The 12454-nt window shown below is 42.9% G+C and overlaps 1 protein-coding gene across 1 annotated transcript; it reads left to right on the top strand.

Moving 5' to 3' along the window:
- The first annotated feature begins 2243 nt into the window (after positions 1-2243).
- On the top strand, positions 2244-8116 carry SRSF6 (serine and arginine rich splicing factor 6). Its single transcript, XM_026503524.4, has 6 exons — positions 2244-2538; positions 2763-2911; positions 4227-4351; positions 4497-4705; positions 4983-5066; positions 5163-8116. The coding sequence occupies exons 1-6, from the start codon at positions 2432-2434 to the stop codon at positions 5521-5523; spliced, it is 1035 nt and encodes a 344-aa protein (XP_026359309.1). The 5' UTR covers positions 2244-2431; the 3' UTR covers positions 5524-8116.
- Positions 8117-12454: the final 4338 nt, after the last annotated feature.

Genomic DNA, 12454 nt, shown 5'->3' with positions numbered 1-12454 from the left:
GAGGTTCTTTCAACCATCTGCTTCCCATCTTTTCCAAACTATGTCCCTGACAATTTCCATTTCTGAATGCCATTTCTGCAGCGACCCCTGCTACATTCGCTCCACTCCAGGTAAACATACTTGAGTTGCCATGGTCACCCCAAACCCCCTCAGGATGACAGCTTCTGGAATGCTAACGTTTTCAGATATCATACAGCAAAATGTACCAGAATCCAGTTTATACCCGCTTCAAATCACATGGTACTTGGGACTGAAAACCATAATGTGTGCTCTAAACTGTCCAATCTGGGAAATTATGGATTCAAAGTTATTAACTCACTCTCTCTCAATGACTTCTGCAGTTACATCCACAATTTTAGAATCAGCAATAGAGTGATCTTTATTTGCCACAATTGCAGGTATCTAAAGAAATGAACTCCTGTGCTGTACATCTAGGGTTTCTCCAATTGTTCTTCCAAAATATCAACAGATGAGTTGACCATCATCAACAGGTGAGTTAGATCATCAAGACTCCACAGAATGCTGATGACCCAACACTCCTTTTAACGATGATATTCGAGACTATGGCCTCTTCTGTAGTTGGTGCATTAGGGGTTTTTTGTTAAGAGTAGCCATTGTGGGGTTCCTGGCTGGGTCAGTCAGTGAAGTGTGTGACTCTTGATCTCACGGTGGTGAGTTCGAGCCCCACACTGGGTATAGAGATTACTTTAAAAAAAAAAAAAAGAGTAGCCACTGGGCTCTGGGGAAAGAGAAGTGAGAGGGAGCAGAGGATGACGTCAGCTGCATCCTTCTCTTTGGGCACATGAACTGCAAAGAGAGGAGGCAACACCCCATTCCCCGTACACATCCTTTAATAAGTACTACCCCATTACCTTCCCAAAAGGGGAAGTGCAACCAACACTCTATCACTGCCATTTCCTGATTCACCTCTTGCCCATAATGAATTTTAACAATTTTTTAAATACTGACAATTTGATGAGTGAAAAAATGTCTCACTGTTGGATTCTCTTTTCCCTAATTGGTATATCCCACGAATTTTTAGAGATCTACCTTGTATGATTTATCTAATTTTAAGCACAGACTGTATAACCTTTACCACTAGATGCCAGTATTAACACTTCTCCCCCTGTCGTGACAACCAGCTGTTTCTAGACTTTGCCAAAAGTCCTCTGGAGGGCAAAATCGCCCGCTTTCAACCACCTGAAGAATATTGAGGTTGGACCACTCAAATAGAGCTGGAATATTCGGAAATACCTGAACAGCCAGTGATATCTCACGGATACCGTTTCCTTTCTTGGCTTCCGGGACTCCTGGTTTTTCCCTCTCTGCTCCCTCATGGCCAGTCTCCTTTCCTGTAGTCAAGTTTCAGAGTACACCAGGGCCTTCTGCTCTCCACCTAAACTTACTTCTTCGGGGTTTTCATGCAGTTCTCCAGCTTTAAAAGGTATCTCTGGTGATACACTAAAAAAAATGTATATTTCTGCCACATTTAGAAAAGGTGCCTTCCAACCTGTTGGGGGAAGAGATGGCGCTTGGACACCGGAGAGAGCGCACCTCTACAAGAGGGCTGTCAGGTCTTGCTCGACTTTCTTAGGCCAGAGGCTCCCTTTGTGAGCACCCACAGCGAGCGTGGAATTACCACGTACACAGCAATCTATAGGTGACTCCAGCTGCCAGTGCTTCCAGAAAGACCCACGGAGAGAGGGGGGTAACGTGCCGCAAGGCGGTCAAGGCTGATGATGGCCGTGAATGAAACCAATAGGGCTTTGCGTTCGCAACGCGATTCCGGCCGGGTCACTGCGACTTCGCAGCTCAAGCCCGGGATGCGGTAAAATGAGCTAATCACCTGTGTCCGAGCGCCAGTTCCCCGCCAAACTGAGCGTTAACCCATCAGTGGAGGAAACGAGCGCCCTCGCTTTCAGGAGCCAATCAGAAACCACGGAGGCCTATTATGACAACCGCAAGAACCAATGAAAAACGGGAGTCCTCCTGGCCCGCCTCCCGAGCGCCTGTCCCGGGAGAGATCACCGAGAGGAAGTTTTTTAGAAAGTACAAATTAGAAGACAAGTCTGTGGCTCGACGACGGGACACTGCGCTTAGAAAGATGGGCGTTAAAAACACTGTGAGCGAGCAGAACCGCACTTCCCCGACACCTCGCGAGCGGTGGACCTGCAAGTCACCCCCGAGCCTAGGGCTACAGCGCGGGAGGGTACGTGCTGCGCGCTGACGTCACGCGTCGACCCCGCCCCCAGCTCGCCCGCCCTTATAGCGCAGCCCTGGCGCGCGCGCACCATTGTGTGGCTGGACTCGGCCGCCGCTGCGGTGTGAGGCGCGTGTTCGGGCTTTCGCCGTCCCCGCACCCGCACCGCGGCTTTTGCCTTGCGGTCCGCCGTTCGATAGCCAGCCTTCGGGGCCCCTGCCCGCCACGGACATGCCGCGCGTCTACATAGGACGCCTTAGCTACAACGTCCGGGAGAAGGACATCCAGCGCTTTTTCAGTGGCTATGGCCGCCTCCTCGAAATAGACCTCAAAAATGGGTGAGTCGGGCCTGAGCGCCCGCGTCCGCCCGCAACGCCCCGGGTTTGGCGGCGGCGGAGCCCGCCGGACGGAAGAGGGCCAAGGCCGCGGCGCCGCGTGGCAGGGCCTCCAAGATGGCGGCGGCGCGGGGCCGCGGGAGCGCGCGCGGGGGGGTGGGAGCGCGCGCGTGCGCGTTCCCGGCCTAACGACGCCTGCCGGTCCCCGGCCCTCGCACCGCCCCCAGGTACGGCTTCGTGGAGTTCGAGGACTCCCGCGACGCCGACGACGCCGTTTACGAACTGAACGGCAAAGAGCTTTGCGGCGAGCGCGTGATCGTGGAGCACGCCCGGGGCCCGCGTCGCGATCGCGACGGCTACAGCTACGGAAGCCGCAGTGAGTCCCACCCCCGCGCGCTCCGCGTCTTTGGGACCCTGGGGGGCGGGCGCAGGCTTAGGGTGGGCGGGGTGGGGCCTCCCATCCCGGGCAGGCGCGGTGGCAGGGGTCCATAGATTCCAGTGTCCCCGGGCTTTGCTGCCTTCACGCCTGCCCGGGGCAGCCACGGGACGCCGGAGCGCGGGGATTGGGTTGTGGGTTTTGCCTAGCTAGGGTTGGGGTGTTTGGGGGTTTTTAAATTTTATTATGTATTGCTTTTTGCTAAGTTGGGAGGGGCGGGTGGTTTGGGCCCCTGTCAGCACTGTCGTGAGCTCTGCCCACGGAGGAAGTGAGGGATGGCCGTATTTGTTGTATTCCCCTCACTTACCTGACAGTGCTTTAGCTAGAAATGTGAATGTGTTAGCGTAGAAGTTTGGGGGCGGGGTGGAGGTGGGGTGGTGGTGGGGGCGGGGTCAGAGGAGGGGTTTTAAGTTTAGGTCTTAGTTATTAAAATTGGCGGGGGCCAAAGAAATACTATTTTGAAATAATGTGGTATGATACCACAAAGTAGACTTAAATAAGCTTTATGCTGTATTCGAACTAGTTGGGGCATGTTATTGGGAGGAGGTGGGAGGGGTTTGGTTATGTTAAATGTTTGATGTTGAAATTGTTGCATGTTGAATTCAAACTTTTTAACAAGTCCTTGATGTTTCAATTTGAAAGTGACCAATGGGGCTGAGGCTGTGTCCACTGAGGCTAAGATGACTGCCTTTCCTGATTGGCCTTGGCTTTTCCATACATTGTGTGACCCTTGCCCTATGACCCTTTGGCTGACCTTACCGGAAGCCATGACGACAGCAGCCTTTTGCCATTAGACGCAGGGTGATGGTGAGGATTCCAAGGGTTAGACAAAACTGGTTAATCTGAACTAGGTGACTGTTACCTTGCGTGTTTTGTGGCCAAACCACCACCAAAAACCTCACACTGTGATGTAAGTACTTAGTGTAACTAGTAAACATTTTTGTAAAATGTAGAAATGCATGTAATCAGTTAAGTTTTATATTTTACAATGTTCTGTAAAATAAAACTTAGCGAGGTAAATTGAATAAAGGAGCAGTCACTCTCTAACAGATTGTAGGAGAAGTTTAGTTGGATTTAGTCTGTTTGACTTGCCCTTAATTTAATTTATGGCAAATCACAACTGTATCGAAGGTTTAGCAATATAATAGCAAAGTCCTACTCCAGTAAATAAAAGTTGATATGTTTGTACTAACTTTCAAAAAACATTCATCCCTATCATTGCAAAGCATCTAATTATTCTCTTCATGTGATAAAGGTGGTGGAGGTGGATACAGCAGTCGGAGAACCTCTGGCAGAGACAAATACGGACCACCTGTTCGTACAGAATTCAGGCTTATTGTAGAAAACCTTTCTAGTCGTTGCAGTTGGCAAGATTTAAAGGTACGTGCTATAATTTGAGATAAAAGTCATATGGCTAATGTTTAAAAGGTAGGCCTTTGTTTCACTTTATTTCCGAGTCTCGAGTACGGTATGTAGATCTTTTTCTTTACATTTCTAGGTTTGACCAGTCTCGTTGTTCTTTTAGGATTTCATGAGGCAAGCAGGTGAAGTAACCTATGCGGATGCCCACAAAGAGCGCACAAATGAAGGCGTGATTGAGTTCCGTTCCTACTCTGACATGAAGCGTGCTTTGGATAAACTGGATGGTACAGAGATAAATGGCAGAAACATTAGGCTCATTGAGGATAAGCCACGAACGAGCCATAGGCGATCTTACTCTGGAAGCAGATCAAGGTAATTTGTTCAGAAATAGAGGAGAGGAAACGATATTTGCCAAGAGCAAAGAAAAATCAAATGGCAGTACTTGAATTGAGACTTAATTGTAATTAGTTCAGTACTTGATCTCTTTTTTATTGTGCATCATTGAGTTCTCTTCCAGGATGCTTTCAGGTGGATTTAATTTGTGGTAAAGAATTACATTTTGTTTGTGTATTGTTTTTTTGTAAATGACACAAAAGTTCACGTTGATGAGATGTATCGAAGTTAAGGTTTTTATTGTGTTTGGTTATAGGTCACGGTCTAGAAGAAGGTCACGAAGTAGGAGTCGCAGGAGCAGCCGCAGTAGATCTCGAAGTATCTCAAAAAGTCGCTCCCGGTAAATAATAAGCTGTGAGGTCTTTTTTTCTGAATATTACTGTACTTGTATGTTCTGGCAAGGTACTGAAAAAAAATCCCAACTCTTCTTGTCTAGATCCAGGTCTCGGAGCAAAGGTCGATCACGTTCTCGATCAAAAGGCAGGAAATCTAGATCAAAAAGCAAATCTAAGCCCAAGTCTGATCGGGGCTCCCGTTCGCGCTCTCGAAGCAGATCTAAGGAGTATGAGAAATCTCGAAGCAGGTCTCGTTCTCGATCTCGTTCCCCCAAAGAAAATGGAAAAGGTGATATAAAGTCAAAATCTAGATCAAGAAGCCAGTCTCGTTCAAATTCACCCCTACCTGCTCCACCCTCAAAGGCACGTTCTGTGTCCCCTCCACCAAAAAGAGCTTCAAGATCCCGCTCTAGATCTCGTTCAAAGTCAAGATCACGGTCCAGATCGAGTTCCAGAGATTAACCTAGAACTCTATATTCTTTGCACACTATTATGGAACACTTTCCTACTTGCTTAGGCAGTTACTCTTCCATATTTGTACTTGGCCTCTTCTGCAAGAGGAATCTCCTGAAAATGGGGGCACACAGAAATTTGATTTGTGGCCAAATTTGATGAAAAAAATGAGATTCTAAAGAAATGGTGGCATGAAGTAAAGACCCTCTCCCTTCTTTGTAGAATTAAGATAACTTTGATTTTATAGCTTTTGAGCTAAAATAACTTTTGTAAAGATTAAGCTCATTTAGATTTTTTTTAAGTATTTCAGCAGGATCTGCTGCAGGGATTTTGTTGTTTTGTTTGCTTTTAAATTAACCGTTTCAAGCTTTGAATACCTAAGGCTTTAGAGGGAGACCCCAATTTTCAATTATGTTGGCTTTTTATAAAGCTTGAGTTATGTAAGATTTCAATAAAAATTTGCTACCAAGATGATTGCCTTACTGAATAGGTCACTATTAAATTCCTTTAAATACTGATAATTTGCTCTTTGTGGAAACAATGTAAATTCTATCTAAGTGTAAAAGAAGGCAAGCCTCAGACCAGCAATAAATTATTCCATTTGGATAACATTTTGTGCTGTTAATCAAATTTGCCAAAGTCTATCTGCCCCGTTGAGTTAAGTTAAAAATAAAAGGTATTTTGTAGTCAGTTATATGATTTTGCCTAAATTAGATTTTAAATAATGAAACTTTTCAAACTTAAATTTGATCAAACTCTTGAAGAAGTAGTTCTTAACACTTGGGATCCCATTTAGCCTAGTAGTCCCACTTTCTGTAAGTGGTCAGTGTAATTAGTGTTTTGTTAGAGTATGGTTCTATGGTCTTTAATGTTTGTTATATAAAAATGGAAGTAGCCTTTCTACTATTGGAAATTTAGCATATTCTTGTTCAGAGTAGAAAAGCAAATACTGCATTTACTGCTGGAAGATCATTACATTTAACAGGCACTTAATAGGTTGCCTGGTAAAATCAGTTTGCCGATTAAAGTAAAATTCTACCCAACAATCAGTCCTTCTTGTAGTTGAAGAGGTTATGTGATAATTGGTTAGATCATCCTTGTAACTTTACAACATAATGGTTGGCTTGAAAAGAATTTACATGGGTAAACCCTAAACTTTCTGTACTTTGTTATGAAGTGTAATGATAAGCTGTGGAAGCCAAATTACACTGCAAATTTGTAGGAGGTTCTGGGTAACCAGGTAGTCCATATATCTGTAGACCTAATTAGTTGAAATTGCAGTATGAGAAATGAATTACCTTATATCTTTTTAAGTACTTTAATTTCATTTAAAAGCACTCATTAACCTTGGTTTGTAACTAAGATGTAGGTTATTTGACTCAGTTTTCTTCTAGGAGCTATCACTGTAAGGTATCAAGGGCTGGGTTGTACTATATAGTAGGGCATGGTGGTACAGTGCTCATCATGCCACAGGTGTGACTAGAAAAGCATGGTAATCTAGAGTTGGTTTGTGGCTCAGATAGTCCAGAAGGCATACCTGATAAATGGAGGGTGCTTGAAAAAAATTGATTTTAAGTGTCAAAATCACAGAGTAGCTGGGAGTACCTGATAATGAGTAAAAAGACTTGTTTTTGAGAAATTTCTGGGCTTCCTGTTAAAAAATCTTAGAGCCTACTCTTAGGAATATAGTGCCCCAAAAGGTTGATGCTTCTTCCATGACCTTTTCTTTACTTTTCATACTTTGTAAAATTTAGATATTCATAAGAAATGGGTTTTTTTCCAGTATAAACTTCAGAATTTGAAAGAAGACACTGGTGTCTGCAGTCGTAGTTCATCGTTTTGCCTACTTGAAAGAACAGAAATTACAACTCTTAAATGAAGAGGCGCGTCTCCAGCTGCCTTTCAAAATTTGGTTTAAGAATTGGCTTTGACCAAAGTTCTCTTGTTTTCAGGGAAAAAACAAAAGCTTTTAAAACCACAGCCTTTTAAAAAGGAAGGAGGGGGGAATATCACAGTGTGAAATTTGACTTTGTAAAGTCGTCCTTCAACTGGGCTTTCCTGTATTAGTGTAACGTCACATGGTCATAGGCAGGTTTTATCTCCGTTGTTAGCTGTCCCCAGAGTGGGTAATTTTAAGGTAAATGCCTACACCCATACATAAGTTTTCTAGTAATAGCAAAGACCAACTTCATGAAAATCTAGTCCTAGTCCATACCTGTGGACCTCTACATCATGGGATATGTTAAAGCTCTAGAACACTGGCCCACTTGAGAACAGAGTTGACAGAAATGTTCAGTTCCTTGCTAACTTACAAGTAGAATCTGAGAGTCTACAATACGCCATGTGTACATCTGTGGCTAGATAGAGTATTAAACAGAGAGCAAAAACAGAAATGAGCGACATCATGATTCCCCTTTCTTTTACCTGGTAATGTTGATTGACACGCCGTAGTGCCTTTAAGGCCAGTTTGAGTCCTACCAGTTACTGTGATTGACGTTCCAGTCCTGTGTTGTTAATTACCTTCATCTTGGTATCTTCTTTTTCCCAGTTTGTTAACCCACGTTATGCTTTATCTCCTCAATAAAATGCTTACTGAGGGAAAGGCTCGTTTTGAATTTATTTGTATTCCCACTTAGTGCCAAATATTTGGCAAATGGTTTTTTGAACTAGAGTTGCCACTGGCAAGCCATTTCTGACTTGAGTAGAAGAAAAAGGTCTTGTTTACAGTTCCTCAGAGACCTGCATTTAGGATCAACATTGTGGATGGTTTATCTTGGGCAAGTCTTTAACAGTTGTGCTTGAATGATATCCATGAAATAGTAAGCATAAGCTGTGAGTTGTGAAAATAGGTTAATATCTAGGGTTCCTGGCTGGCTTGGTGAAGTATGTGACTCTTGATCTCAAGGTTGTAGGTTTGAGCCCCATGTTGGGTATAGAGGTGACTTAAAAATCTTTTTAAAAATAAAGGTTAGGGGTACCTCGGCCACTCAGTCGGTTAAGGGGCTACCTTCAGCTCAGGTCGTGATCCTAGGGTCCTGGGCTCAAGCCCCACGTTGGGCTCCCTGCTCAGCAGGGAGTCTGCTCCCTCTCACTCTGCCTGCCACTCCCCCTGCTTGTACGCATGTGCTCTCTTTCTCAAAACCTTCTTTAAAAAAATAAAAATAAAAGTTAATATGTGGAAGGCACTTAGAATAGTGCCATACATGATAAGTACTATCTGCTGCTGTGAAGAATTAAGCGTACTAAACCTTTTTTGTATTGTCCTGCTTTATTTTCACATTAAATTCACTTACCTGTTACCTTGTAGCAATCTGAACATTTTCCATAACAATTATTTCTCAGGAAAACTAAGAAGTTCAATCACCTTTTCCAAAGTCCTTAACCTAATTTCCTTAATTTAGACTTCAAGCACTCTAAACTTTGGCAGTTTACATTTAGGAAACATAACATTTTTATTATTTACCTTGTTTTCAGAAAGCATTTTCTGACTTTATCCAATTTCAGTGCTATGGTAGTTGAATGTTTTGTTCTTAAGTTTTGACTTAATTTTAATTACAAAAGTAATATGTACTTGGGAACATAAAGTTTTACAGCCCCCTGGCTGAGGTAGCTGCTGCTAACAGTATCTGTCTCTGCCTAGACTTTGGTCCTGAAACCTATTCCTTCCAACAAGCCGTTCTTACCATGAGTGGTGTTCCACAACTTGTTTTTACTTAAAACCTAGAGGTCTGCTATTTTAAATGGCTGACTAGTATACTCCTGAATGAATATGTATCAGTACACTTTTTCAGTACCAGCATTGTTTTATTGAAGTAATTAATCCCTTGGCTTGTGTGACAGGAATGAAAAATACTACTTTTAATAGTCAATATCAAACAATGAGAATATAGAGCGATTTTACATAGTTTAGTATCTATCAATTTACACGTTAAATTTGAACTTCTTTGAGCAATACCACGTCTTGAATAAGGTGGATCATTGTGTAACACCATGTATGCGTCTGTTAGCTAAAAGGGTGAGTTGATGGGATTGTGTAATTGATGATCTAGGTCCTGGATAGCTTGTTTAGATTTTCTTGGCTGTGTTACAGCCGCCCACAGGTAGACCCCTAGTATAGTACTTAATAAATAATTAGCTTTTTAAAAGTACTTATTTATTGTAGAGAGAGTGTGCAAGTGGGAGAGAGAAAATCCCCAAACAGACTCCCCACTGAATGCAGAGCCCAACTTGGGGCTCTGTCCCAGAAGCCCGAGGTTATGACCTGAGCCAAAAGCAAGAGTCAGCCCCTTAATCAACTGAGCCATCCAGGTGCCCCGGTGATTAACTTTTTATACTTGAAGAGAAAGGAATCGTGGTTCGTTCAAAAGTCGGAAGATAATTGTAAAAGGGTTAATATAGCAAATTCCACCTCTGACCCCTTGGAGGACACCAGGATTGCTAGTTTTTTGTGCGTCCTTCTGGAGATGCAAATCTAGAAAAATTGATACTTCCCAGATAGTTTCATCATAGTTCATTGGAATTTTACAAGGGCAAGTAACAGTAAGTCTTGCAGCTCAAACACTAGGAAACTGTTTGAATTAAATTCATATTTACTGTTAACACCCGTTTATTTATATCTATTTTCAATATCATTTCTAGGGAAGTCCTAGAATTGTGAAGATTTATAAACAGGCAGGATTTAAATCCTAGTTCAGTTCCTAACAGCCCTAAAACATTAAAAAAAAAAAAGTGTGTGTCAGATAATTCCTAGTGAAAAGCACTCAAGAAATTAGATTATGGAAGGCTCAGAAAGTACAGAATGCATACACTTTCAAGTAATTATTTTGATAAATAGGAAAATCCTGTACAAAAAAACTATAACCTTTTTCTCATTCACTAATTATACTTTGTTTCATTTACTTTTTTTTTTCTTGAATCATAGGAAAGTAGAGACATCTTGCTGTTTTATACCTAAAAACTATAACTACAGTGCCTACCAAAAATAGCATCAATGCAGTAGTGTCTACTCTCGTGGTCCATAGTTCTGTTTCATTAGTTGTCGTCCAATAGCCTTTACATTAGCCAGGATCCTTTGCCACATTTTGTTGTCCTGGCTCTTTGGTCTCTTCTAATCTGGACCAGGTCCTCTTGACCTTGTCATTTTTGAAGAGTAGAGGACAGTTACCTTGTAGAATTTCCCTCAATTTGGGTTTGTCTGATGTCTTCTCATGATTGCATTTTTAACAGGAATATCACAAGAATGAGACTGTCCTCTGCATCATATGTACTCATTTTTAATAACCTATAAATCAGTACTTCTCTGAGTAGACAGTCTTACAAATAAGGTTAAAAAGAGTTTTTGTTTTTAGGGAGGGAGCCAATCATTTTCAAATTTGAGAGCTGCTGAAGGGAGAGCTTTGTTGGCATCAGGTAGTACTCCATTACCTCTGAAAGGAGAATGGTTCTAGCCTAGGGCCAAAAAAGGAGCAGGAGGCCACTTTAAATAGATGAGAGATTGAAAAGATGAAATAGAAATAAGCCACGTCCTCATGTAGAAAACAGTACCCTCTGATATTGTTATGGGGGTAAATGCTGTTATCAAAGCACTTGGCAGAGTCACTCCTTAAAGATTAGCTGCTCCTATTAAAACATTCTATAAATAGTCAAACCCTAAAACTTTTCTAGCCAATTGAGGAAAAGGTAGGCAAAGCAGAGTTTCTGAATATGGTGCCCGAGTATTAGCGTTAAGTGGCCACTACTACTTTTTAGCTATTCGTAAACAGCCTTGAGTGTGCTGTTTAAATATATTGCTGTTCCTTTGATTTTAGAAGATTGCAGACACCAGCTAAGAGAATAGTGTGATGAACCTCCTGGATACTTAGCTTTAACAATATAGGTCTGTCTGCTTCCCTTCCAGATAATTTTGAAGGAAATCCTAGACATTCCCGCTGAAGGTAGTTCGCTGTATGCCTCTAAAAGATATCTTAAGTCTCCTCAGTTTCTTGTTCTTTGCAGTATATTTGTTGAAGGTCACTGTTGAGTAGTTTCTCAGTCTTGATTTTGCTGATTGCATTCTCATGGTATCATCTAGCATGTTCTAGACCGAAGAACAATGGTTCTCAAAGTGTTCGTGGAACCAGTAACATCGGCAACATTCTCTGGGAATTTGCAGTTTCTCAGGCTCCACCCTAGATCACTGAATCAGAAACTAAGTGGAGCCCAGCCATTGGTGGTGGTATAATAAGCCTTCCAAGTGATTCTGGTGCGTGCTCAAGTTTGAGACCTGTTATTCTAGAGGCTTTATCAGATTCTGGTGGGGTTTTGTCATTGGCAGGCATTGATGATTTTGCCTAGGTCCATTAAACCATGAACCCATGATCTGCAATACTTTTTTCAATCCATGGCAGTTCTCCTTAATTGGTGTCGCCTTGTTCTCTTTAGTCAGTGGACATCAACTCGGGTTGCCTCCTGAGTTCATTTGAAACAGCCTAATAATCTTATCAGTTTCCTTGCTTTCTGGTATGGTAGGATTTGCAGGCTCAACTTTCTAGTCCCAGACCTGGAAGCAGCCATTTCTCCAACGAGCCCTGGTTATCTTTATTTGGAAATGGTATTTGGCAAGCACAACCTGGGCCCCTGGGTGTTCATAGCTTCTAGTTGGATCTTTCTCAGGCCCCCCCAGATCAGACTACTTTCTGCTCTTATGAAGGTCCTCTCCTGCAGGCTAAATGTCCCCTCAGCTGTCTCAGTGCAGCAGTTTTAAAGTCCCTAACCATCTCTGTTGTTTCCCTGTATTCTGGTTGGTCAGGGTCCCTCTTAACAGTGGGGCCTGGTAGTAACAGACAGCACTCCAGATTTGCTTTAACCTGTTCAGAGCAGGGGTGCCTGGGTGGCTCAGTCGGTTAAGCATCTGCTTTGGGCTTGGGTCATAATCCTGGGGTCCTGGGATCGAGCCCTGCAT

Source organism: Ursus arctos, unplaced genomic scaffold, assembly GCF_023065955.2.
Source record: "Ursus arctos isolate Adak ecotype North America unplaced genomic scaffold, UrsArc2.0 scaffold_16, whole genome shotgun sequence".
Classification (NCBI taxonomy): domain Eukaryota; kingdom Metazoa; phylum Chordata; class Mammalia; order Carnivora; family Ursidae; genus Ursus; species Ursus arctos.
Note: the sequence above shows the minus strand (reverse complement) of the source record. Positions and strands in the feature narration are given on the sequence as shown.

Coding starts and splice junctions, on each gene's coding strand:
- SRSF6 (XM_026503524.4), top strand. CDS start 2,432: ATGCCGCGCGTCTACATAGGACGCCTTAGCTACAACGTCCGGGAGAAG. Junction 2,912..4,226: donor CTACAGCTACGGAAGCCGCA/GTGAGTCCCACC, acceptor CATGTGATAAAG/GTGGTGGAGGTGGATACAGC. Junction 4,352..4,496: donor GCAGTTGGCAAGATTTAAAG/GTACGTGCTATA, acceptor TTGTTCTTTTAG/GATTTCATGAGGCAAGCAGG.